Source organism: Capricornis sumatraensis, chromosome X (assembly GCF_032405125.1).
Source record: "Capricornis sumatraensis isolate serow.1 chromosome X, serow.2, whole genome shotgun sequence".
Lineage (NCBI taxonomy): Eukaryota > Metazoa > Chordata > Mammalia > Artiodactyla > Bovidae > Capricornis > Capricornis sumatraensis.
The window spans coordinates 22848682-22873959 of NC_091092.1; the positions used below are offsets into that span (position 1 = coordinate 22848682).

The following is a 25278-nucleotide window of genomic DNA, read 5'->3' on the forward strand; positions in this document are numbered from 1 at the left end:
TCCGACTCTTCGCGACCCCATGAATCACAGCACGCCAGGCCTTCCTGTCCATCACCATCTCCCGGAGTTCACTCAGACTCACGTCCATCAAGTCCGTGATGCCATCCAGCCATCTCATCCTCGGTCGTCCCCTTCTCCTCCTGCCCTCAATCCCTCCCAGCAGCAGTCTTTTCCAGTGAGTCAACTCTTCGCATGAGGTGGCCAAAGTACTGGAGTTTCAGCTTTAGCATCATTCCTTCCAAAGAAATCCCAGGGTTGATCTCCTTCAGAATGGACTGGTTGGATCTCCTTGCAGTCCAAGGGACTCCCAAGAGTCTTCTCCAACACCACAGTTCAAAAGCATCAATTATTCGGCACTCAGCCTTCTTCCCAGTCCAACTCTCACATCCATACATGACCACAGGAAAAACCATAGCCTTGACTGGACGGACCTTAGTTGGCAAAGTAATGTCTCTGCTTTTGAATATACTATCTAGGTTGTATATCATAGGGAACCATATTTAATATCCTGTAATAAACCATGTGTGTGTGTTCATTTGCATCTGACTCTGTGACCCCATGGACTGTAGCCTACCAGGTTCCTCTGTCCATGAAATTCTCCAGGCAAGAATACTGGAGTGGGTTGCCATTTCCTTCTCTAGTAATAAACCATAGCAGGGAAGAATTATTTAAAAAAAAAGGTACTTGACTGCTTTGCATTTCAGGATCCATCCATTATGATCCCCATATTATTGTGCTTGCTCAGAAAGTTGTTGTGAGCATTAAGTAAGTACATGTTGGAACACTTAGAACAGTGCAGTGGGTATATTTCTGATGACAGTGTACAATATATAAAATTCATTTTTTTTTTCCAATACGGTCATTTTGGTTGTTTAAAAAGATGATTTCTAAAAATGTGAGATATGCTTTTACTTGCCACTTATAGGCTGTAAAGAAATAATTGCCCACATATTTTAATAGAGAGACTCATATGATACTATTTATTTAATATTTAAATTTTGCATGGAAATAAGTATGGTTTTCTCTAAAAATAACTTGTTTTAGGGCAGTAGTATAAACATCTAAAATGTTAGAGTCTAACTCCAAATTTTATCAAATGAGGTTGTTCTAAGTCAGATCCTGCCCTAATTAATACTTTTCTTTCTATTGATATTATCACTGTATTTCTAGCACCAAATATAGTACCTGTGTGTCATCTAGTTACTCAATAAATATTTGGTGAATGAAAGAATCTCATGCTTAACTAATTTTCACTCTTTGTAGATGAAATCATTTTAATTATACATTATATAATCTAACAGATATTCAGCTTCAATGTGGGATGTTATCAGTTTTTAACACTTACTCAACAAAGTTTTTAATATCTAAGTAATTTGTTCTTGTAAAAGAATGTGAAAAGTACAAAACATTAAATAAGAAAATATGCCCTAATGCCCAACTCAGAAATATTCAACTACTATAAACACTTTGGTCTTCCCTTTATTTGCATTTTTATATGCATGTGTTTTTTTGATCAACCTGACTAAAGTCATACCTTGCTTTTTTTTTCAGATTACATGAGATATGTGTTATAATAAGCCTTAAAATATTTGTGAATATTTATGGATTATTTAAAAAATAAGTCAATATTTTAAAATTTCTGTTTCAGTAAAATGATCAACCTTTCAGTTCCTGATACAATTGATGAGAGAGCAATCAACAAGAAGAAACTCACACCATTCATCATTCAGGTATGCACTCTTCTCCTCTCCTTCCATGAAACTATTATTTGAGGACCTGTTTTACAGACTGAAGGCTCTGCAGTTTGCATCTGCTCATTTAATTCTTACAACAGCTCTGAGTAGAGGATTATTTTCCAGATTTCATAGAAGCTGAGATGCAGAAAGATTTCAGAGCTATACCAAGGTTAATAATGCTGGAACTAAAGTCCAAATCCAGATCTAACTGCAAAGCCCTATATTCTTTTTATTACATTTTGCGTTCAAACATACAGAAATAAGCAAGCACGTTTAAGCTCTTAAGTTAATTAGCATGCTTAAAGAATGGAAAGCTTTTATTTTCCATCTAGTATTAGGGTGTTATATAGCAGTATTTCCTTATGCAAGACCATCTCTTGGGATGAGGAGATTCAGAACTGATAGAACTCTCATGTGTATTCAGTAGACCTCTCATTTAGGCATTTTAAGAAATTTAACACATAACCCACATGGATATACTTACTCTAGTAACTCAGCCTTTTCCTTTAGGGTTGGTATCTTTCAATAGGGACTAACTAAAAATGCTTTTAGCTTGCCTTGGAAATCTGAAAAAGACTATAAAAATGAGGCTAGATTTGTTTTAGCTATGCTTTTAATACCAAAGCTTGGATATTGCTTTCTGTGGATCATGTATGGGTAAATTTAATACATAATTTCATTACTGTTATTTCAGTGAAGGGAGAAAAAGACTAAAAAAACAGAAAGGTCAAGAAGCAAGCATTATAAATTGGCTGTCTTGCAGGAAAACTTGAACTTGGCACTGAACTCGGCTTCTGCCATTGGATGTCATGTTGTGAACATTGGTGCAGAGGATTTGAGAGCTGGGAAACCTCACCTGGTTTTGGGACTGCTGTGGCAGATCATTAAGATCGGTTTGTTTGCTGACATTGAATTAAGCAGGAATGAAGGTAATGAAACACAGTCATGATCTTGAAAATTGTTTATTGGTTATTTTTTTCTAGTCATGCAGACTGTCATGCTTTCACCTAATTGAGGTGATTAGATGATAACTAGAATTAACAGAAGGTAATGTTATAGTGTTATTCAGGAAAACAGCCTAATCATAACTTTCTTCTTTAGTAGTAATTAACATTTGTCTGGCTCTTTAGAATTCATTTCACAATAAAGACATGAAAACCCAGAGAGTTTAAGGAATTTGTGCAACGTTCTTTTCTGCTCTACTCACATAGTCCCCACCCCATTACCACCCTCAGGCACACCATCTCCTATTAATTTTAATACCTTTTCTATTCTATTATAGATTTAGGGCTCTTCAAAAATATTCTAACCTGCCCTTGATGGTCTCATATTTCCTGAATTAGCAGAAGCCCCATTTTTACAGCATAGGTTTTGATATCACATCATAGACTTGTAGAATGTATAAGCATATGTGATACAATTGTCCTAAGGTCCTAGGAAGTGCTACATTGTCCTCTCCTTTTGAAGTTTAAAATATTAAGCATCACTCCAAATATTCACATTTTCTTCCAGAAATCACAATATCAATCTTCAGTTACTTTGGGGGAAGAATATAAATTGGCAGTTCTCAGTATTTCTGGGTCTCACAATACCTGTCAGCAGTTCTATTCTGCACATTTATCCAAGACTTTATGACACTTACAATTTTCAGTCCACTCAAAGTGGCCTGTATTTGAACAAATAAAAATTTTCTAGTTGCTGGTCTCTTCAGAGCAGTATTTATCTTGTTAGAGTTGAAGTCCATTGAACAAGGAAAGGAAGACAACAAAATTAAACTACATTGGCTCATGTAATAAGTCAAATGATTTATCTCTGACAAGGTCTCAGGTGCAGAGAGGTCAGGCTGTTTAATCCTTTCCAGCCTTTTGACTTGGAGATGGAGAGCATGTGAAGGTTTCTGTACAAGTGACAATGTTGCCTCTGCCCTAACTTAAATCCCTCAGTGCCAGCATGACATGGTGTGAAGTGGAGTCTATGAAAGATGAAACTTGCCCATTAGAGATATTACTTAGACCTCTTTGGAAGTCAGGCAGTTTTAGTCTTCTTGTTCAGTGTAAATCTCCTTTTATCTTATGGGAAGTAATTATTGCATAAGGACTATACAACTTCTCCATGAAAACAGTGCCTAAATTTATATAGTTCTCTGTGCAGATGCTCAAGCTTCTACCTCTTACCTCTGGGGATATTTACCCAAAAACCCTTGGATTCTTCTGCATATTCAATTCAACAACAAAAAATTGTAAAAAAATAGCCTTTACATGTTAGGTGCTATAGAAAATATAATGTTGAATTATTTTTCTATAAAAACAGGTGTGGCAAAAACCACTACAATATTGTAAAGTAATTAGCCTCCAGTTAAAATAAATTAATTAATTTTAAAAAACAGGTTTAACACTTCAAGAGTTAGTTATGCTTAAATATAAATACCAGAGGGTTTGAATACTCTTTTAATCAAAAGGCTCCAAAGTTTTAAACATACTCCCCCAAGCCTCTGATTTTAATATTATTTAAGAACAGTTTATATAAATATATGACATAATGTGACAATGTTCAACTTAAAAGCTAGAACTTACTTGGTATTTGGAATGTGAAGAATAATCAGGATGTTAAAATATGTAATGCTGTGTATTCTCGTAATTAAGTGTTTCTATCAGTATCATCTTATAACTAATTGTATACTTTTATTTATCTTTATTATTAGACTATGAGTACCTGAAAACCAAGAACTAGGTCACAGTACTTTTTGTACCTCTGTTACTTACTTAACAGAGTGTCAAAAGACTCAGTAAACATGTAATGACTGTTACCATGTAATATATCGGTTGGGTTTTTCTTTTTTACCTTTATAGCCTTGGCTGCTTTACTTCGAGATGGTGAGACTTTGGAGGAGCTTATGAAATTATCTCCAGAAGAGCTTCTGCTTAGATGGGCAAACTTTCATTTGGAAAACTCAGGCTGGCAGAAAATCAACAATTTTAGTGCTGACATCAAGGTAACTGTTTAGTTAAATACTTCAGTTCAGTTCAGTTCAGTTCAGTTCACTCAGTGATGTCCGACTCTTTGCGACCCCATGAACCGCAGCACGCCAGGCCTCCCTGTCTATCACCAACTCCCAGAGTGTACCCAAACCCATGTCCATTGAGTCGGTGATGCCATCCAACCATCTCATCCTCTGTTGTCCCCTTCTCCTCCTGCCCTCAATCTTTCCCAGCATCAGGGTCTTTTGAACTGAGTCAGCTCTTCACATCAGGTAGCCAAAGTATTGGAGTTTCAGCTTCAACATCAGCCCTTCCAAAGATAACCGAGGACTGATTTCCTTTAGGATGGGCTAGTTGGATCTCCTTGCAGTCCAAGGGACTCTCAAGAGTCTTCTTCAACACCACAGTTTAAAAGCATCAATTCCTCAGTGCTCAGCTTTCTTTATAGTTCAACACTCACATCCATACATGACCACTGGAAAAACCATAGCCTTGACTAGATGGACCTTTGTTGACAAAGTAATGTCTCTGCTTTTGAATATGCTGTCTAGGTTGGTCATAACTTTCCTTCCAAGGAGTAAGTGTCTTTTAATTTCATGGCTGCAATCACCATCTGCGGTGATTTTGGAGCCCCCCAAAATAAAGTCAACTACTGTTTCCACTGTTTCCCTGTCCATTTCCCATGAAGTGATGGGACCAGATGCCATGATCTTAGTTTTCTGAAAGTTGAGCTTTAAGCCAACATTTTCACTCTCCACTTTCACTCTCATCAAGAGGCTTTTTAGTTCCTCTTCACTTTCTGCCATAAGTGTCGTGTAATATGCATATCTGAGATTCTTGATATTTCTCCCCACAATCTTGATTCCAGCTTGTGCTTCTTCCAGCCCAGCGTTTCTCATTGTGTACTCTGCATAGAAGTTAAATAAGCAGGGTGACAATATACAGCCTTACTTCAGGGGGACATAATAACATGGAGACTTCAGGCCAGCTTAAAGGAGGGAATATGCTAAGAGTTTATCACCCAGCCTTGTTGCCTCTAGGCCCTGATGGAAGATTTCAGTAGAGAGACTGAGCCAAGTAAGAGCACCAGCACTAAGTCTAGCTCTCCTTTTGTGGAAAGGGGTTTAAGTGTTATAGTGCTAGCATTTTCTATTCTGCCTACCGTTCAACATGCTGTACAAAAGGATCGGCAGTCATGACTTCTGTTCCTAACTGCCTTTCCCAGTCCTCAGTGTACCTGTGTTAGTAAGGCCTAGAAGAGAAAGGGCCTCAGGATTCCCCATCCCCTTTCTTATTTGGCAACACTTCTGTCATGTACTGCCTCCTTCAGGCATTCAGTTCTTGGAGGTGGTTATATACTCTTATATATGTCTGTATCTCCCACCTCAGCCCTGCCCCATTTGAAAAATTTAAATATATTTAAAATAATTTTACAATGTTGTATTTGTTTCTGCCATACCACAACGCAAATCAGCCATGCATTCCCCTCCCTCTCTAGCCTCCTACCCCTCTCCCCATCCCATCCCTCCAGATCGTCACAGAGCACCAGTCTGGGCTCCCTGTGCTATACTGCACCTTCTCACCAGCTATCCATCTTACACTTGATAGTGTATATATGTAGATGCTACTCTCTCCATTTGTCCCACTCTTTCCCTCCCCCACTGTGTCCATAAGTCCATTCTTTACATCTGTGTCTCCATTCCTTCCCTGTAAATAGGTTCATCAGTGTCATTTTTCTAGATTCCATATATATGTGTCAATCTACTATATTTGTTTCTCTCTGACTGACTTCAGTCTGTATAACAGGCTCTAGGATCATCCACCTCACTAGAACTGACTCAAATTCATTCTTTTTAATGGCTGAGTAATATTCCACGGTGTATATGTATCACATCTTCTTTTTCCATTCATCTGTTGATGAACATGTAGGTTGCTCCCACGTCATGGCTGTCGTAAACATTGCTGCTATGAATATTCAGCTTCCCACGTAGCTCAGTCGGTAGAGTCTGACTGCAGTGCAGGAAACTTGGGTTCAATCCCTGGGTTGGGAAGATCCCCTGGAGAAGAAAATGGCAACCCACTCCAATATTCTTGTCTGGAGAATCCCATGGACAGAGGAGCCTGGCTGGCTACATTCTATGGGGTTCGCAAGAGTCAGACACGGCTGAGTGACTAAACACATGTGAATATTGGGGTACATGGGTCTTTTTCAGTTATTATTTTCTCAGGGTATATGCCCAGTAGTGAAGTTTCTGGGTCATATGTTAGATTTATTCCTGGTTTTTTAAAGCAATCTCCATACTGTTCTCCATAATGGCTGTATCAGTTTACATTCCCACCAACAGTATAGGAGGGTTTGCTTTTCTTTACATTCTTTCCAGCATTTATTATTTGTAGAATTTTTGATGATGGCTATTCTGAATGGTATGAGGTGATAGCTCATTGTAGTTTTGATTTGCATTTCTCTAAGGATCAATGATGTTGATCATCTTTTCATGTGTTGCTTGGCCATCTGTATGTCTTCTGTGGAGAAATGTCTGTTTAGGTCTTTTGCCCATTTTTTGATTGGGCTATTTGTTTTCCTAATATTGAGCTATATGAGCTACTTATATAATCTGGAGATGAATCCTTTGTCAGTTGTTTCATTTGCAATTATTTTCTCCCTTTCTGAGGGTTATCTTTTAATCTTATTTATTGTTTCCTTTGCTGTGCAAAAGCTTTTAAGTTTAATTAGGTCTCATTTGTTTATTTTCATTTTTATTTCCATTACTCTAGGAGGTGGGTCACAGAGGATCTTGCTGTGATTTATGTCAAGGAGCAGGCTACCTATATTTTCCTCTAAGCTTTATAGTTTCTGACCTGATATTTAAGTCTTTAATCCATTTTGAGTTTATTTTTGTCTATGGTGTTAGGAAGTGTTCTAGTTTCATTCTTTTGTGGCTGCCCTGTTTTCCCAGCACCACCTCTTGAAGAGGCTGTCTTTTCTCCATTGTATATTGTTGCTTCTTTTGTCAAAGATAAGGTCCCCATAGGTGTGTGTAAGTTTATCTCTGGACTTTCTATCTTGTTCCATTGGTCTATATTTCTGTTTTTGTGCCAGTGCCATACTGTCTTGATGACTGTAAATTTGTAGTATAGTCTGACGTCAGGAATGTTGATTCCTTCCGCTCTGATTTTCTTTGTCAAGATCGCTTTGGCTTTTCAGGGTATTTTGTGTTTCCATAAAAGTTGTAACTTTTTTTGGTTCTATTTCTGTGAAAAATATCATTGGTAGTTTGATAGGGATTACATTGAATCTGTAGATTGCTTTGAGTAGTATAGTCATTTTCACAATATTTCTCCCAATCCAAGAACATGGTATATCTCTCCATCTGTGTCATCTTTGATTTGTTTCATCAGTGTCTTATAATTTTCTGCATACAGGTCTTTTGTCCCTTTAGGTAAGTTTATTCCTAGGTATTTATTCTCTTTTTTTGCAATGGTGAATGGAATTGTTTCCTTAACTTCTCTTTCTGATTTTTCATTGTTAGTGTATAGGAATGCAAGGGATTTCTGTGTATTAGTTTTGTATCCTACAACTATACCATATTCATTGATTAATTCTAGTAATTTTCTGGTGGAATCTTTAGGATTTTCTATGTTATCATGTCGTCTCCAAATAGAGTTTTACTTCTTCTTTTCCAATCTGGATTCCTTTTATTTCTTTTTCTTTCTTCTCTGATTGCCATGGCTAGGACTTCCAAATCTAGATTGAATAATAGTGGCAAGAGTGGGCACCCTTGTCTTGTTCCTGATTTTAGAAGAAATGCTTTCAGTTTTTCACTGTTTAGAATAATATTTGCTGTGGGTTTGTCGTATATGGCCTTTATTATGTTGAGGTAGGTTCCTTCTGTGCCTACTTTTTGGAGCTTTTTTTTTATCATGAATGGGTGTTGTATTTTGTCAAAAGCTTTCTCTGCATCTATTTATACGATCGTATGACTTTTATCTTTCAGTTTATTGATATGGTTAATCACACTGATTGATTTGCATATGTTGAAAAATCCTTGCATCCCTGGGATAAATCATACTTGTTTATGATGTATGATCCTTTAATGTGTTGTTGGATTCTGTTTGCTAAAATTTTGTTGAGGATTTTTGCATCTATATTCATCGATGATATTAGCCTGTAATTTTCTTTTTTGGTGGTATCTTTGTTTGGTTTTGCTCTCAAGGTGATGGTGGCCTTGTAGAATGAGTTTGGGAGTTCTCCTTCCTCTGAAATTTTCTGGAAGAGTTTGAGCACAATAGGTGTTAGCTCTTCTCTAAACTTTTGATATAATTCACCTGTGAAGCCATCTGGCCATGGGCCTTTGTTTGCTGAAAGATTTTTAAATCACAGTTTCAATGTTGGTGCTTGTGATTGGTCCATTTGTGATTTCTAATTCTTCCTGGTTCAGTTTTGGAAGGTTGTACTTTTCTAAGAACTTATCCATTTCTTCCAGGTTGTTCATTTTATTGGCATATGGTTGCTCACAGTAGTCTTCTATGATCCTTTGTATTTCTGTATTCTGTAGTAACTTCTTTTTTGTTTCTAATTTTATTGATTTGAGTCTTCTCCCTTTTCTTCTTGATGAGTCTGGCTAGTGGGTTGTCAATTTTATCTTCTCAAAGAACGAGCTTTTAGTTTTATTGATCTTTGCTATTGTTTCCTTCATGTATTTTTCATTTATATCTTTACTATTTTTGTCCTACTAACTTTGTGGTTTTTTTTGGTTTTGTTTGTTTGTTTTGTTCTTCTTTTTCTATTTGCTTTAGGTGTAAAGTCTGGTTGTTTATGATGTTTTCCTCATTTCTTGAGGTAGGCTTGTATTGCTATAAACTTCCCTCTTTTACTGTGTCCCATAGGTTTTGGGTCGTCATGTTTTCATTGTCACTTGTTAATTTCCTTTTTGATGCCTTCAGTGACCTGTTGGTTATTTAGAAGCAGGTCATTTAGCCTCCATGTGTTTGTCTTTTTTAGTTTTTTTTTTTTTTTTTTTTTTTGCCTGTAACTCATATCTAGTCTCATGGCGTTGTATTTCAGAAAAAATGCTTGATACAATTTCAATTTTCTTAAATTTCCTGATGATTGTGACCGAAGATGTGATCTATCCTGGAGAGTGTTCTGTGTACACTTGAGAAAAAAGTGTATTCTGCTGTTTTGGAAAGGGAATCTTATTTTTAAATGAATATTTTAAAAATTCTCCTTTGATATTTTTTTAAAAAACATATTCTGCTTTTAATATTTTTAAAAAGCAGAGGATTGCTGGGTAATGTGAAAAGGAACTTCCAATTTATGTTCGAGTTCAAATTTTCACCTAAAGCCCCTTTTCAGGGTAGTAAGTCCCAGGCTCTTTGGGGTCTACTCTTTACCTGTCTTTCTCAAGTGCATAGGGAGAAGGCACATACAAATTCTTTCTGTACCTTTAACAGGTAGTTGTAAGTGAAAGCACTTTCACAACTGTAATGCACTACTCCTTAGGAGATAACCCCTGTGCCACTAATGGTAAGATCTGGGTTTGCATTCCATGAATTGCTCTGCAGTGGCTTTCACTCTCACCTGATTCTCCCCATTCTTAGAATAATTTCTGGCAAGTGTATCAAATGTACATAGTTGGCTCATTGAAGATACAGCTTTCTAGGCCTCTCCCAGAGATCTGTACTTGGCACGTCAGAGCTTACATCTGGCCATCTCCATATTAAGCAACTTCCCTGGGGGATTAGGATGTACACAATCCATAGGAGTTATCATGAGAAACATTCATATGTAATCTGTTTGGACTGTCAAGGCCCAGTAATAGAAAACTTCCAAAGCTGGGAAGGTGATCTTTGGATATAACATTGATCTCAGGTGGCCTTGGCCTATAGCAGCTTGAAGCAGGGATTCTGTTCCCAGCCAGAGACTGAGGTCAGGCTACAGCAGTGAGAGAACTGGATCCTAGCCACTAGGCCACCAGGGACGAGTGGGACCAAGGCCCTGGCCCATCAGCTGTGTAGAAATGAATTTTCACATAGAGATTGAGATGAGTAAAACAAGTGTTTATTAGCAGGAAAATGTATATGTGAATAGACTCACAGGGGTGGGCTCAGAGAGATAGTTGCACCCTCATGGTGGTTTAAATCACTTTCATGGAGCATTTCTTCTGGGTTTCCTTTGGCCAATCATCTTGCTTTGTCTGGTTCCGAGTCCGTATTTGGTTTATCTCAGGATCCTCCTATGTGTGCATGTATATCTCTTAGCCAAGATGGATTCTAGTGAAGAGGCCTGTGGGTAGGTTGACATCACTTACTATGAGCTTGAGACAGGAGATACATGGGTCCAGGCTGAAGAGTTTCTCCCCTGTGGACAGAAATTCTATAATAGTAGAAGCTCCATAAAAGCTGGATGATGGAGGAGGCTGGGCCTTGCCCAGATAAGAGATAAAATAACATGTATCCCTCATTCTTGAAGTCAAGGAGACCTTCCCGACTACACAGGCACAGAAAGGCTCAATGGAGGTCAAAAGGGAGGTCGCCTCAATTTCTGGCTGGAAACCAAAGCCCTGCTTCAAGGCACTGTGGACTGAGGCTACCCAAAATCACCGTGATGCTACCTCTTCTCTCTCTTATCTGGGCAGGGCCCAGCCTGCTCCATCGTCCAGCTTTTATGGAGTTTCTGCTATTAATATTATGGAGTTTCTGTCCACAGGGGAGAAACTGTTCAGCCTGGGGCCCCTGTATGTCCTGCCTCAACATGATAAAGAAACTTCACTCCAGTTCCTGTCCTCTGGTATTCCAGAGAGGCAGAATTGTACTTGACATGTGTGTTGAAGACCCTCATTAAATGCTTACAGTAATACAGCGGTTTTCAGGTTTTGTTCTGTGTAGCATCCACATAGCCTGAATTCACCCAGCCCACATCCCATATGAGCAATGCCATTTTTGTTTTAGGTATTGGGATTCCAAGTAAAAGTGTTCAAGTGTTGAAAGAGGTCAAGGGCTTAAAGAGAAGCTCATTTGGGTAAATATATTCAGATGATTAAGGGTTTACTGTTATTTTACCACCTCAAGTAGAACTCATTTCAAAATTTTTGTCATTTCAATTTATAATTTAATGCATTGTTAACTAATCTCTTCTCCATAGGTTATGGTATATACATATTATGCTTTGTCATGATATAACCTGTTTATTTTCTCTTTCCCTATGCTTCCTGGATTTCTCCTATCCTACTTGTTTCTCGTGCTTGTTTTATCTGTCAAGCTTATTGACTTCAGTAACTCAGTGAAGGTACAGAACTAGTTATATGTTTTCTAGCATTATTGTATTGATGATTTCAATAAATTGTAAAGTCTTGACAAAATCCAGTTCATCCATATTCAAGGCAGACATAAGGCCAGATAGGTGGACTTTTCTGGGAAAAGGAACCGTTAAATTAGAAGATAGAGATTTGTGTCACATTCTTACAAAATCCAATTCAAATATCCTTCCACACATGGGACAATAGGATACATTCATTCTTTGTAAATGTGATCTCGCTGATATTTGCAATTCATTTTTAGGATTCCAAAGCCTATTTTCATCTTCTCAATCAAATTGCACCAAAAGGACAAAAGGAAGGTGAACCACGGATAGATATTAACATGTCAGGTTTCAATGTAAGTATAGATGTTCTTGTGAATTCTACAAGCTTACAAAATTGTCAATTTCTTATAAATAACAAGAATGCTGATAATTGCATGTTATGATGTTGGCAGTTTTAAGTATTATCTTAAATTTTATTACTGTAGATATAATTTGTAGACAGAAAGACTAGCTTTGATTTATGTTAATAGTTTATTAGTGAGTTCTGTAGTTATGGTGGTGTTGGTTTTTATGGATGGCATAAAATATTCAGATTAAATGTGGGGAAATAAGCACTAGAAAGGCTAACCTTTTCTGAGTTTTTAGATTATAATCACAATGATAAATTTAATGAAAACATATTCATATATGCATCTGTAATATTCTTATATTGAGACTAATGTGAATGTGTTTACAAACTCCTGATCCCTGAAATCCAGTTTGGTGAATTACTGTCACGGACCATGTTCCCTTGTTATGTCACTTATTTGCTCAATGACCTTGGACAAATTCCTTTGTTCATACATGAAGTAACAAGTTGGCCTAGACTATTGAGTCTCAACTTTCTAGGATCCTGTTGTTCTTTGTACTCATTAGATATGGAACGGATTCTACTGATTTTTAAAAAATGCATATTTCTAGCATATTTCATATCCACTTCAGATTGAGTGGATTACACTTGCTAAACCTTTTATGCTGCCCTTACCAGAACTGAATTTGTCACTGACTTGTAGTACTTATATTTCTGTCTGTTTTTAAATGTGAAATTCTTCAGTTCAGGTCACTCTTGGCACAAATGAGGGACCCTCCTGTGCATGAAGGAAGCTCTCTGGGATGGCTAGTCGGGTGATCTTATGCCTAGGTAGATAACACCAGTGTACTGATTCTGATTATAATACACCTCTTCTCCAGTCACTTCTCCCTGGTTGATCTTAAAGCACTCCCTTCATTGTCTCTATCCTCCTCAGAATCCTTTAAGGATTCCCCATTGACTCAAGAGTTCAGTCTGAAATGTTCTGCTGAGCATGTGAAGGCCTGCTACACCATCTTGCTCCATCTCTTCTAGCCAGGGCAATTTCCTACTGCTCTGTCCACACACTCATTTTACTGTGAGTCTTTCATCATGCTTTTCCCCTGTTTTTCAGTGTCCTTTATCTTTGTCAGTCTTATACCTTATTTAGGGATATATATCTCCATCATAACATCCAGTTTCCTCATGATCCTTTGTGATCCCTCTCTGCCCCCATACTCCTCCATCCTAGGCAACCACTGATTTGCTTTCTTTCAATTTAGTTTGAATTTTTGAGAATTTTATGGAATCATATAACAGATGCTCTTTTTTTTAATCAAGCTTCTTTCAGCATTATTATTTTGAGACTCATCTGTGTTGTTACATAAATCAGAAATTCATTCCTTTTTTACTGCTGAATAAAAGTCCAGTGGATGGATATGCTATAATTTGTTATCCATTCACTACAATGAACATTTGGATTGTTTCCAGTTTGGGGCTATTACAAATATAGCTGCTCTGAACATTCATATACAAGTTTTTGTGTGAGTTTAGGCATTCATTTATCTTTGGTAAATACCTAAGAGTGGAATGGCTGGGTAATGGTGTATGTGCATTTAACTTTTCTAAGCAGCTGCCAAGTTGTTTTCCAAAATGGCTATACCATTGCACATTGCTACCAGTAGCACATGAAGGTTCCAGTTCATCCACATGTTCACTGACACTTTCATGTGGTTAGTTTAAACATTAAGAATTTTAACAGTGGTAGAGGTGTCTCATTGTGATTTTAATTTGCATTTCCCTAATGACAAATGATGTTGAACATCTTTTCATGTAGTTATTTGCTGTCTATACATCTTTGTTTAAACACTTTACCCATTTTGATTGCATTGTTTGCTTTCTTATCAAGTTTTGAGTGTTTTATATATTTTGGATATAAGTCCTTGATTAGATATATGATTTGCAGACATTTAGTCCCAGTGTTTTTCCAAGAACAGACATTGTTTAATTTGGACAAAGTCAGATTTAGTCTTTTTTTTTTTCTTTGGCAAATCATGCTTTTGATGTTGTATCTAAGAAATTTTATCCTAACACAAGGTCACAGACATTTCTTCTTATGTCTCCTCTTAGAGGTTTTATAGTTGGGGTTTTATATTTAGCTTTATATTTATAGTTTTGAGTTCATACATTTACATGTGTGTGTGTATTGAAGGTTAATTTTGAATATGATGTGAGGTATGGGCTGAAGTTGTTTTGGGCATATATATTTTTTCATTTGATTATTTTTTTTTTCTTAGAGCATTATGTTTATTTATTTATTTTTTTAATTTTAAAATCTTTAATTCTTACATGTGTTCCCAAACATGAACCCCCCTCCCACTCTCTCCCCATAACATCTCTGTGGGTCATCCCCATGCACCAGCCCCAAGCATGCTGAATCCTGTGTCAGACATAGACTGGCGATTCAATTCTTACATGATAGTATACATGATAGAATGCCATTCTCCCAAATTATCCCACCCTCTCCCTCTCCCTCTGAGTCCAAAAGTCCGTTATACACTGCTGTGTCTTTTTTCCCATTTGATTATTTTTTGTTTCATTATTCTATATCTTAATTTTTTTAAATTGTTGCTATTTCAGTGTTTCCGTCTACTCCAATATTATCAGTGCTTTTTGTTTAAGAATGCCAAGATGATTAAAAAAATACGGGATTTAAAAATAAGGACAGTAAAAAGCACGAACCAGAAGCATTAAAGTAACAAGTGACAGATTGAAAGAAGTAGAAGAGGCTCTATGAGATGAACTCACTAGGCTCATGGAGAATCCCAAAGGCTGAATCCCAGTCAATTGCCTATCTGCTGGTGGTTACTGATTGCTCTGCAATGGTAACAGTGAAGGGTAACACAGTAAATACCCATTCTTCTGGAGACCTAGATGATCGAGACACCTCACTGGAGATGAAAAAAGTAAAGATAGCATCACCCATTAAAGACAGAGTTAAGACTCTCAAATTATAGAATCCAAACTATGTTGGTTTATAAGTAACATTTCCCAAATTTCCTTTATCTGTTATTTCCCCCTTATTATAAAAATCCCTTCTTACCTGACACTGTTTTCCAGAAGAGCTACATTTACCCTGGGGCATACTGGGGTGGCCATGTCTATAGTAGCTGCCGAGAGAAGTCTGGAGGGGGCAGGTCACTAGAAACGAATAATCCAAAAGCAATTGTTCCTCCTGCAGCTTCAGGTTTTTGACTTTTATTGTTGGGAGGTGGGAATGGTGAGCACTTGAGAAACTATTTTTAATTTTGTCTGAAATTATAAGATCTATAATTTATAATCCTCACCAAACTGTATGTTAGTCAAGAAATCAGCATGCATCTTTCCAAAAGGAAAGAAGTTGGGGTGGGGAGAAGACAAAACGAAGAAGTTAGGAGTCCTAGGAATTAGTTGAAAGTAAGTATTTTACAGTGAAATAGACAACTTTGCCTCCTGGATGGAAAAGTAAAAACAAAAAATAGTTTAAGGGAAAGATGATAATTTGAAATATGCAATTTAAACCTCGAAATTATTGGAGCCTGGTATCCTTGATTATTATTTTTTTAAAAAATTTCCCCATAATTCCTTCATCTTTTTCAGCCTTACGCCCTCTTTAGGGCTTAAATTTAAAATCTGAACAGATTTCACTTTTTTCTTAATGAATTTTGGCATGAGAGAAGTAATCTCAATTGAGTGAAATCTATTCTGTCCTTAGATACATGATCTGGTGCCATCTAGGGTATTCTCAAGGTACTGCATATTCAGCACAGCCAACTTTTTTTTTTTTTTTTTTTTGGTATTCAAAACAGTAACATAAGTACCATGTGTTAGCTAAGAGAAAATAGAATTGTATACCCAGCCTATCATTGTAGGGCAAAGTTTCTATATTTTTAGTATGACCTTTTTAAAAAAAAGTGTTCTTATTTTACTTCAACAGGAAACAGATGATTTGAAGAGAGCTGAGAGTATGCTTCAGCAAGCAGACAAATTAGGTTGCAGACAGTTTGTTACCCCAGCTGATGTCGTCAGTGGGAACCCTAAACTGAACTTAGCCTTTGTGGCTAACCTGTTTAATAAATACCCAGCACTCACTAAGCCAGAGAACCAAGATATTGATTGGACCCTATTAGAAGGTAACTGAAGGTTTCTTAAATTATGTTTGGGGCTACAGAGTGGAAATACATAGGCCACGATTATTTAATAATCTTGATTTAATAACTTTCCTTATCCATTTAGCAACTGTCTACTAGAAGTAGTCCCAAGGGCTGAGAAATAAGTGACACCTGATAGAAAGGGATGATAACAAGGGAGCTTTTATTTTAATTTACTTATTTTTGGCTGCTCTGGGTCTTTGTTGCTGCATGCCAGCTTTCTCTAGTTGCTGCACCCAAGGGCTACTCTTTGTTGTGGTGCTCAGCCTTCTCATTGGGGTGGTTTCTCTTGTTGAGGAGTTGGGCTTCATTGCCCCATGGCATATGGGATCTTCCCAGACCAGGGATCGAACCTGTGTCCCCTGCTTTGGCAGGAGGACTTTTATCCATTGTACCACCAAGGAAGTGTGGCAACTTTTAAAGTAAGCTAGCCTAGGATTACTTAGTATAAGGCCACTTAGTAAACCAATGTTTTATTTTAATATTTTATATTTAGGTCACTTAGTTTTAAACCTCCCTCCAAAAAAATGCACATGTGCATAAAATTTGACCTATATAAATCTGCAGTATTTGTTTCATTCTTCCATAGTCAGACTAACTGAAACTGCTCTCAGTTCCTTTCACCTTTAACCTACTCAAAAAAAAATAATGCATGTAAATATTAATTTAATTTGGGAAAAGCAGAGTATACCTTTGCCAGATTATATATTCATGAAGTATAGTACTTAAAAATTAACAAATGTAATTAGTAGCTCATTACATATCCTCTAGCATTATTATGAAATCAGATGGTAAAGAATCTGCCTGCAGTGCAGGAGACCTGGGTTCAATCCCTGGGTTGGGAAGATCCCCTGGAGAAGGGAATGGCTACCCACTCCAGTATTTTTGCCTGAGAAATCCATGGACAGAGGAGTCTGACAGGCTACAGTCCATGGGGTCGCAAAGAGCAGGACACAACTTAGCAACTAATACTTTGAACTCTCAATTAGCAGCTCATTGTATATATACTAGGATTACTGTAAAATCTTTAAATTTTATGCTTTTGAAGTTTCAAATAATTTGTTGCTTTAATATAGGCATGTAAAAAAAGTACATATATGTAACTTAGAATCAATATTTTTAAATGGGTAGAGAGAAGATGTAAATTAATGTGAGTACAGAGGTTTGTATGACCATGGCAGATTTTTCTAATAAAAACTAAACTGGTAATGTCAGTTACTTTAGAAGTATGGGGATTTGGGGAGATACTGGAGAAGGATGAGATGGAGAAGAAATTATAAAAAGTTCATATACCTCTTAGCTGATTATAGGTTATATTTTTACTTTTAAAATAAAGTCATCCAATTTAAAAAAACAAGAGAGAGTATTCAGAGAGACTGCTTGGAGATTCATATTTGAGAAAGCCTCTAGATCTGAAAAAAAAATAAACTAATCTAATTGTGGGTTGATGTTATATGCACATATGCAAGATGTTTAATGATTATATAAACACTGTGAATATTTTTAATAGGAGAAACTCGTGAAGAAAGAACCTTCCGTAACTGGATGAACTCTCTTGGTGTTAATCCCCATGTAAACCATCTCTATGCGTAAGCCTTCCAATGCTATTGTAAAGTTTTGAACATCACGAATGGATGCTGCATAAATAATTATAGCTCTAAACCTTTTCTAAATGTCATTACTTTATTGGAAAATGTGGTGACTTCCATTATCATTTCCCAAATACACAAAAGCCCAGATTATTTCTTTACATGGTCATTAAGTGAAAGAATGTGTAAATATCTTTCTAACACCCTAGGGAACAGAGACTTTATATTTTGAAATGGAGACCGGAAAGTACATTAAGTAGACCATCCATGATTCCTTGAGGTCTTTGTGCTCACTGTTCTCTCAGCCTGGAATGTTCTTTTCCACATCAAATGCCTTATTCCCTTGCTGCATTCAAGCCGCTGATTCAGATTCTAACCGCCGCCACTTACCACTCCCTAACTCCTAACCTTGTTCTTTTTGTTTTTCATAGCAATTAAATACATTCCCCTAACCCATTTATGGAGAAGGCAATGACACCATACTCCAGTACTCTTGCCTGGAAAATCCCATGGACGGAGGAGCCTGGAAGGCTGCAGTCCATGGGGTCGCTGAGGGTTGGACATGACTGAGCGACTTCACTTTCACTTTTCACTTTCATGCATTGGAGAAGGAAATGGCAACCCACTCCAGTGTTCTTGCCTGGAGAATCCCAGGGATGGCGGAGCCTGGTGGGCTGCTGTCTATGGGGTTGCACAGAGTCGGACACGACTGAAGTGACTTAGCAGCAGCAGCAGCAGCAACCCGTTTATCCATATACTTGTTTATTTTCTTTCTTTCTCTGACTCTAAAGGACTGGGATTTTTTTCCTATGAGCCCAGCCTTTAGAACAGTTCTTTGCAAACAATAAGCTCTCAATAACTACTTTTAAGTGAATTGGATGGTGTTAGCCCTATTTTTAGCACAGATTAATAAAATGCATGCATCTTTTGACAGTGTAGTGTCCTTGTTTTTAAGCAAACAGGTCCTGCTCTCAGAAAACACTGATCAAACTCTTTTTAAATCATCAGTGACCTGCAAGATGCCCTGGTAATCTTACAGCTATATGAACGAATTAAAGTTCCTGTTGACTGGAGTAAGGTGAATAAACCTCCATACCCGAAACTTGGAGCCAACATGAAAAAGGTAGCAAATTAAGTTGCTGCGCATATTTGTTACAGACTGTTTTTATTTTCAGTTTGTTTTTGTTTAGGAAACTCTTTGACTCTGAGCTTCTTGAGGACAGAAACTGTCTTACTTTGTGCGCACCTGCATATACAGATTAAACAAGTGAAAATCTTTAAATATTTGCTTTTGTTTGTTTGCAGCTAGAAAACTGCAACTATGCTGTTGAATTAGGGAAGCATCCTGCCAAATTCTCCCTGGTCGGCATTGGAGGGCAAGACCTGAATGATGGAAATCAAACCCTGACTTTAGCTTTGGTCTGGCAGCTGATGAGAAGGTATGGTACACAATTTTAACTGCTTAAGCTTCACTATCATACACATCTGTGATCTAGTCTTTACTATTTCTAAGGAAACGTATCAATGACTACCTTTGAAATTTTTGTGTTTAGACTATGAAGTGAGCTTAAGTAATGAATATATGTTGGATGGTCAATGGGAAATGCCTTCTTGAAAGTGAGGCAGCAGAACTGTGAATATTTCCCTTTTTTCATAATATGCCTGACACAGACTTAGTGTTCGTGACAAATTTAGTGTTCATGAATAAAAACAGCAAAAATTATGAACATGTATACATTTGAGAAAGAAGATCTCTTAACTGTAATGCTGAAAAGCAATTCATTATAACTGGGTACCAGCCAAAGCACAGCTTACTTTAAGTTGTTACCATTGGTTGGCCTAGTACACAGTGAGCCTGCAGTAGACTGGTGGACTTACTCTTTAGAGCACTGAAAATCTTCCTGCCACTACTACTTGAAATTTTTTTTCCATATAGTGTGAATGTCTTATCGTGAAATCTTTTCTTTAATCTCTCAAACCTAAGGAAAAGAAATGAAAGATAAAGCATCTTTCTAATATTTATATTTTTTCTAATAAACTGGAACAGAAACTGTTCTGTTTTTTTTTAATTAATTTTTATTGGTGTTTAGTTGCTTTACAATGTTATGTTAGTTTCTGCAATACAGCAAAGTGAATCAGCTATATGTTTAAATATATCCCGTCTTTTTCAGATTTCCTTCTGATTTAGATCACCACAGAGCATTGAGTAGAGTTCCCTATGCTATACAGTAGCTTCTCATTAGTTACCTGTTTCTTCTGCTGATTCATTTAGATATACCCTCAATGTCCTGGAAGATCTTGGTGATGGTCAGAAAGCTAATGATGACATCATTGTAAGCTGGGTGAACAGAACATTGAATGAAGCTGGAAAGTCAACCTCCATTCAGAGTTTTAAGGTAAGAATTTCATTTTTGACTATTAAATGTTATGTTTGCCATAGAAAGTATCTATAGTTTGGAAGGCTAGACTTTGGTTTTTTTTGTGAGTGAGATTGTTGTGGGGTTAATGACATGATTCTTTTTTAATTCCCTAGACTTTGTTTTTGACAGCTTTATATAAGTGATCATGCATTAATTTGTACACATGGAAATTCTCAAATGTATTGTCCTTTTACTCTAGGATAAGACAATCAGCTCCAGTTTGGCAGTTGTGGATTTGATTGACGCCATCCAGCCAGGCTGCATAAACTACGACCTTGTTAAGAGTGGCACTCTGACAGAAGATGACAAGCACAATAATGCCAAGTAAGGGATGCTGCCTAATATCCTGATAAGTGCATAGGCATTGTAGGCAGGCAGATCTGCATTATCATTCAGGTTCTGCCACTTAAGAATGGTGTCAGCAGGGGGAAACGTCTTCTAGCCTCAGATTCCTCATCCACAAAATGGGAGCAATAATACTTACCTTGGAGATTTTGAAATGAGTAAAATACGTAAGAGCCTAGCATTGTTGCACCTGACCTAGTAGGTAGGTGCTCAGTCAGCCATTGGTTTGTAGGTTATAGAAATAATGTATGTGTTAAAGCAACTTAGCTGCAAACTTAAAACAAGGGGAAAATGGGTAAAGGATAAGCATGCCTTTGATAGGGTTTTCTTTTGTCACACTCTTTTTAAACATTTTTAAAACTTACTGTGCATAGCCTACCTTACTACGTATGTTGAGTTTATTATATTGGTCCCTTAAGTGGGCAGGATGCTAAACCCTCAGCTGAAACCATGCCTTGAAAGTTTCCTGCATTTTGACAATATTGAGAAGATCTCTTCCACCTGCCTCTTCCCTTCTTCTCCAAAGACCTAGGCTGTGATCTGGTTTCATGGGCAACTCATGAAAGCTATCCTAGTATACACTGAAAATCAGCTCCCAACAGGGCTTCAGAAGATAGATAAGAAGCATTACTGCAAAACTTCATTTTGGCATCATATACGTGTCAAATCATTTCTTCCCTCCTTAAGAAAATATTTGCAGCATAATATGTGAGGTCAGGTGGTCCTTAGAAAGCATCACTATGAACAAAGCTAGTGGAAGTGATAGAATTACAGTTAAGCTCTTTCAAGTCCTGAAAGATGATGCTGTGAAAGTGCTGCATTCAATATGCCAGCAAATTTGCAAAACTCAGCAGTGGCTACAGGACTGGAAAAGGTCAGTTTTCATTCCAATCCCAAAGAAAGGCAATGACAAAGAATGCTCAAACTACCATACAATTGCACTCATCTCACATACTAGTAAAGTAATGCTCAAAATTCTCCAAGCCAGGCTTCAGCAGTACATGAACCGTGAACTTCCAGATGTTCTGGTTTTAGAAAAGGCAGAGGAACCAGAGATCAAGTTGGCAATATCCGCTGGATCATGGAAAAAGCAAGAGAGTTCCAGAAAAACATCTATTTCTGCTTTACTGACTATGCCAAAGCCTTTGACTGTGTGGATCACAATAAACTGTGGAAAATTCTGAAAGAGATGGGACTACCAGACCACCTGACCTGCCTCTTGAGAAACCTGTTTGCAGGTCAGGAAGCAACAGTTAGAACTGGACATGGAACAACAGACTGGTTCCAAATAGGAAAAGGAGTGCGTCAAGGCTGTATATTGTCACCCTGCTTATTTAACTTTTATGTAGAGAACATCATCAGAAACGCTGGGCTGGAAGAAGCACAAGCTGGAATCAAGATTGCCAGGAGAAATATCAATAACCTCAGATATGCAGATGACACCACCCTTATGGCAGAAAGTGAAGAGGAACTAAAAAGCCTCTTGATGAGAGTGAAAGTGGAGAGTGAAAATGTTGGCTTAAAGCTCAACTTTCAGAAAACTAAGATCATGGAATCTGGTCCCATGACTTCATGGGAAATGGACAGGGAAACAGTGGAAACAGTAGCTGACTTTATTTTTGGGGGCTCCAAAATCACTGAAGATGGTGACTGCAGCCATGAAATTAAAAGACGCTTACTCCTTGGAAGAAAAGTTATGACCAACCTAGATGGCATATTGAAAAGCAGAGACATTACTTTGCCAACAAAGGTCCGTCTAGTCAAGGCTATAGTTTTTCCAGTGGTCATGTATGGATGTGAGAGTTGGACTATGAAGAAAGCTGAGTGCCAAAGAATTGATGCTTTTGAACTGTGGTGTTGGAGAAGACTCTTGAGAGTCCTTTGGACTGCAAGGAGATCCAACCAGTCCATTCTGAAGGAGATCAGCCCTGGGATTTCTTTGGAAGGAATGATGCTAAAGCTGAAACTCCAGTACTTTGGCCAGCTCATGCAAAGAGTTGACTCATTGGAAAAGACTCTGATGCTGGGAGGGATTGAGGGCAGGAGGAGAAGGGGATGACAGAGGATGAGATGGCTGGATGGCATCGCTGACTCGATGGACGTGAGTTTGAGTGAACTCCAGGAGCTGGTGATGGACAGGGAGGCCTGGCATGCTGTGATTCATGGGGTCACAAAGAGTCGGACACGACTGAGCGACTGATCTGATCTGATGACAAAGATTTATAGAGAACTCTTTAAACTTATTTTTCCAGAAACTTGATCATATTTAAAGATTCCTGTTACAGAACACCTAGAAATACCTTGCATATTAATTGAAGAGTGCTCCTACAAATTTCCTCAGCTGGAAATGTCAGTTCTTAACTCCTTTCCTTTCTCTACCCTTTTCCTTCCTTGCTTCAGCCACTCTGGCATGTACCAGATAGACTCTGTCTCTTCCCTTGAATATTTGGAAGTATTCACTGTATCTATGAAATTGTATTTTGCGTATGGCACAGTTTTCCACTGTGTCTCTAAGATCTCGTGATAGCCAATGTTATCTTATTACATGCTCAATGAGAATATCAACATCTGAGTATATATACATATTTTCAACATCTGGGTGTGTATATATATATATATACACACATACACACACATATTCTAGAAAAATGTTTTTTCATATCAGTGCTCCTAAATTGTTCTCAATTTACATTGTAGAAAAGGAGTGAATAAATATTATCAGCCCCAAATAGTAGAGCTTAAAAATCTGGTATCACTTATGAGTGACCTCACAAAATAAAAGAGAAAACAATGAAAAATGAAGTCATTCTGATTTGAACTCTTGCTGTAGAAGTTTTGTATCCCAGACAATTGAGTATATGAGAGGAAATAGATGCCTCATGTTGTGCCCTTGACTAACGGGAATTGAACCTCAATTTCTGTTTCCTCCAAAAAATAGGTACGCAGTGTCGATGGCTAGAAGAATTGGAGCCAGGGTGTACGCTCTACCAGAAGACCTTGTGGAAGTAAAGCCCAAGATGGTCATGACTGTGTTTGCATGCTTGATGGGCAGGGGTATGAAGAGAGTGTAAAATAACCAATTTGAATAAAAAACAACCTTGCTCCCAGGTGCATGATTAGCAGTACAGCAATTTCTGGCTGAAGTGCTCATGGCTTAAGAAACTTTTGGTTATTGAAAGGACTTTTTAGTTTTAACAAGACTAAGCTCATCATGGGAGCCCTCAGGTGAAAGAGTTTTAGTAACAACAACTCCTCTTTCCCATAGTCAAGGTGGATTTGTCAGGCCCACCTGAAATGTGCCCATAGTCAAATCATTTACTCGCTCCTAGATCGCTGCCCTTGACGTTTCCCATTGCTGTACCTATTTCTATGTATCTGTTTTTTTCTTAGAATGTCCATCTCCTGGGACTTGCTTAGATGATTGAATATGAATATTATTGGTATTAGACAATAATTTGCTTTCCATCCAGTATGCTAGTTCTTATTCAAGAACTGTGGTCAGAGGGTATTTGTATATGAGTATCCTTTGCTTATCTTTCTAGTACTGAAACTTGACAGAAGTAACTGGCTGTGCAGAATGTAATAGAAGCTTTTCATATTCTTTTATTCTTAAAATCAGTATCTTTTTACAGTATTCTTTCTACATGATCCTTTTTTGTACATTTAAGAATATTTTGATTACATTAAATAAGACTGCTGATTTTGCTACTTTTTTTAAGGGGTCTTCAAGTAAGTAAAAAACATACAGTATAGGTAGAGGGAAATGTACCTTGAATTTCCATCTTCCCTCCCACACTAAAGCTGTAAACACTTGACATATTTTGTCCTGAAACACTTGGTTCAATATATGCTTCTTTGTTTTAAAACATGTACCATCAAACTCTCTCTTTAGATTTAAAATGCTGTTGAATATGACACTTTTGAGGAGAGAGTGGGCTCAGAATTTAGGAAGGCTATGGTAGGCCAAGTATGCTAAGTGTATATTGAATTTTCTAATTTTACACCTAAGATAAGGAGATGCGGTCACTAAAAAATAAACTTGTATGTAGGACTTAATGTACTCTAATGTACTCTGCTTTGTCAAGCTGTTTGCTATAGCTTTTAAGATCATAATGTTACTCTAACTCTGAAAAGTGATGTAATCTGGTAGCAATGTATTAGTTCAAATAAAGGCATTTACATAATTAGTCTCTTCACGCCTCTGTCCCTTCATAGTATGCCTATAATGTTTGCCAGGTTTTTTTCTCCAATTTCTAACTCATTTTCTGATGTACTTTATAAAATGATGTTTATTAAATTTATGCTTTTGGAGCTGAATTACACGGATGGACAGATTAAGGTTATAATCATCAATGAGGTAAGATGGTTTTCTCCAACTTACTAAAATTT

At 37.3% G+C, this 25278-nt stretch overlaps 1 protein-coding gene across 3 annotated transcripts in view; it reads left to right on the plus strand.

Moving 5' to 3' along the window:
- Nucleotides 1–25046, plus strand: part of PLS3 (plastin 3) — a 100441-nt gene extending 75395 nt beyond the window's left edge. For 2 of the 3 annotated variants that reach the window (XM_068963074.1, XM_068963073.1), the window contains 11 exons: nt 1649–1730; nt 2500–2665; nt 4586–4728; nt 12275–12370; nt 16322–16517; nt 18046–18124; nt 19133–19247; nt 19430–19563; nt 20397–20520; nt 20744–20868; nt 23828–25046. In XM_068963074.1, coding sequence (XP_068819175.1) covers nt 1649–1730; nt 2500–2665; nt 4586–4728; nt 12275–12370; nt 16322–16517; nt 18046–18124; nt 19133–19247; nt 19430–19563; nt 20397–20520; nt 20744–20868; nt 23828–23960 — 1393 coding nt within the window. In that variant the 3' untranslated portion in view covers nt 23961–25046. Of the gene's footprint in view, nt 1–1648; nt 1731–2499; nt 2666–4585; nt 4729–11975; nt 12003–12274; nt 12371–16321; nt 16518–18045; nt 18125–19132; nt 19248–19429; nt 19564–20396; nt 20521–20743; nt 20869–23827 lie in introns of all 3 variants that reach the window. The other variant, XM_068963075.1, reaches the window with a different exon arrangement.
- The last annotated feature ends 232 nt before the right edge of the window (nt 25047–25278 follow it).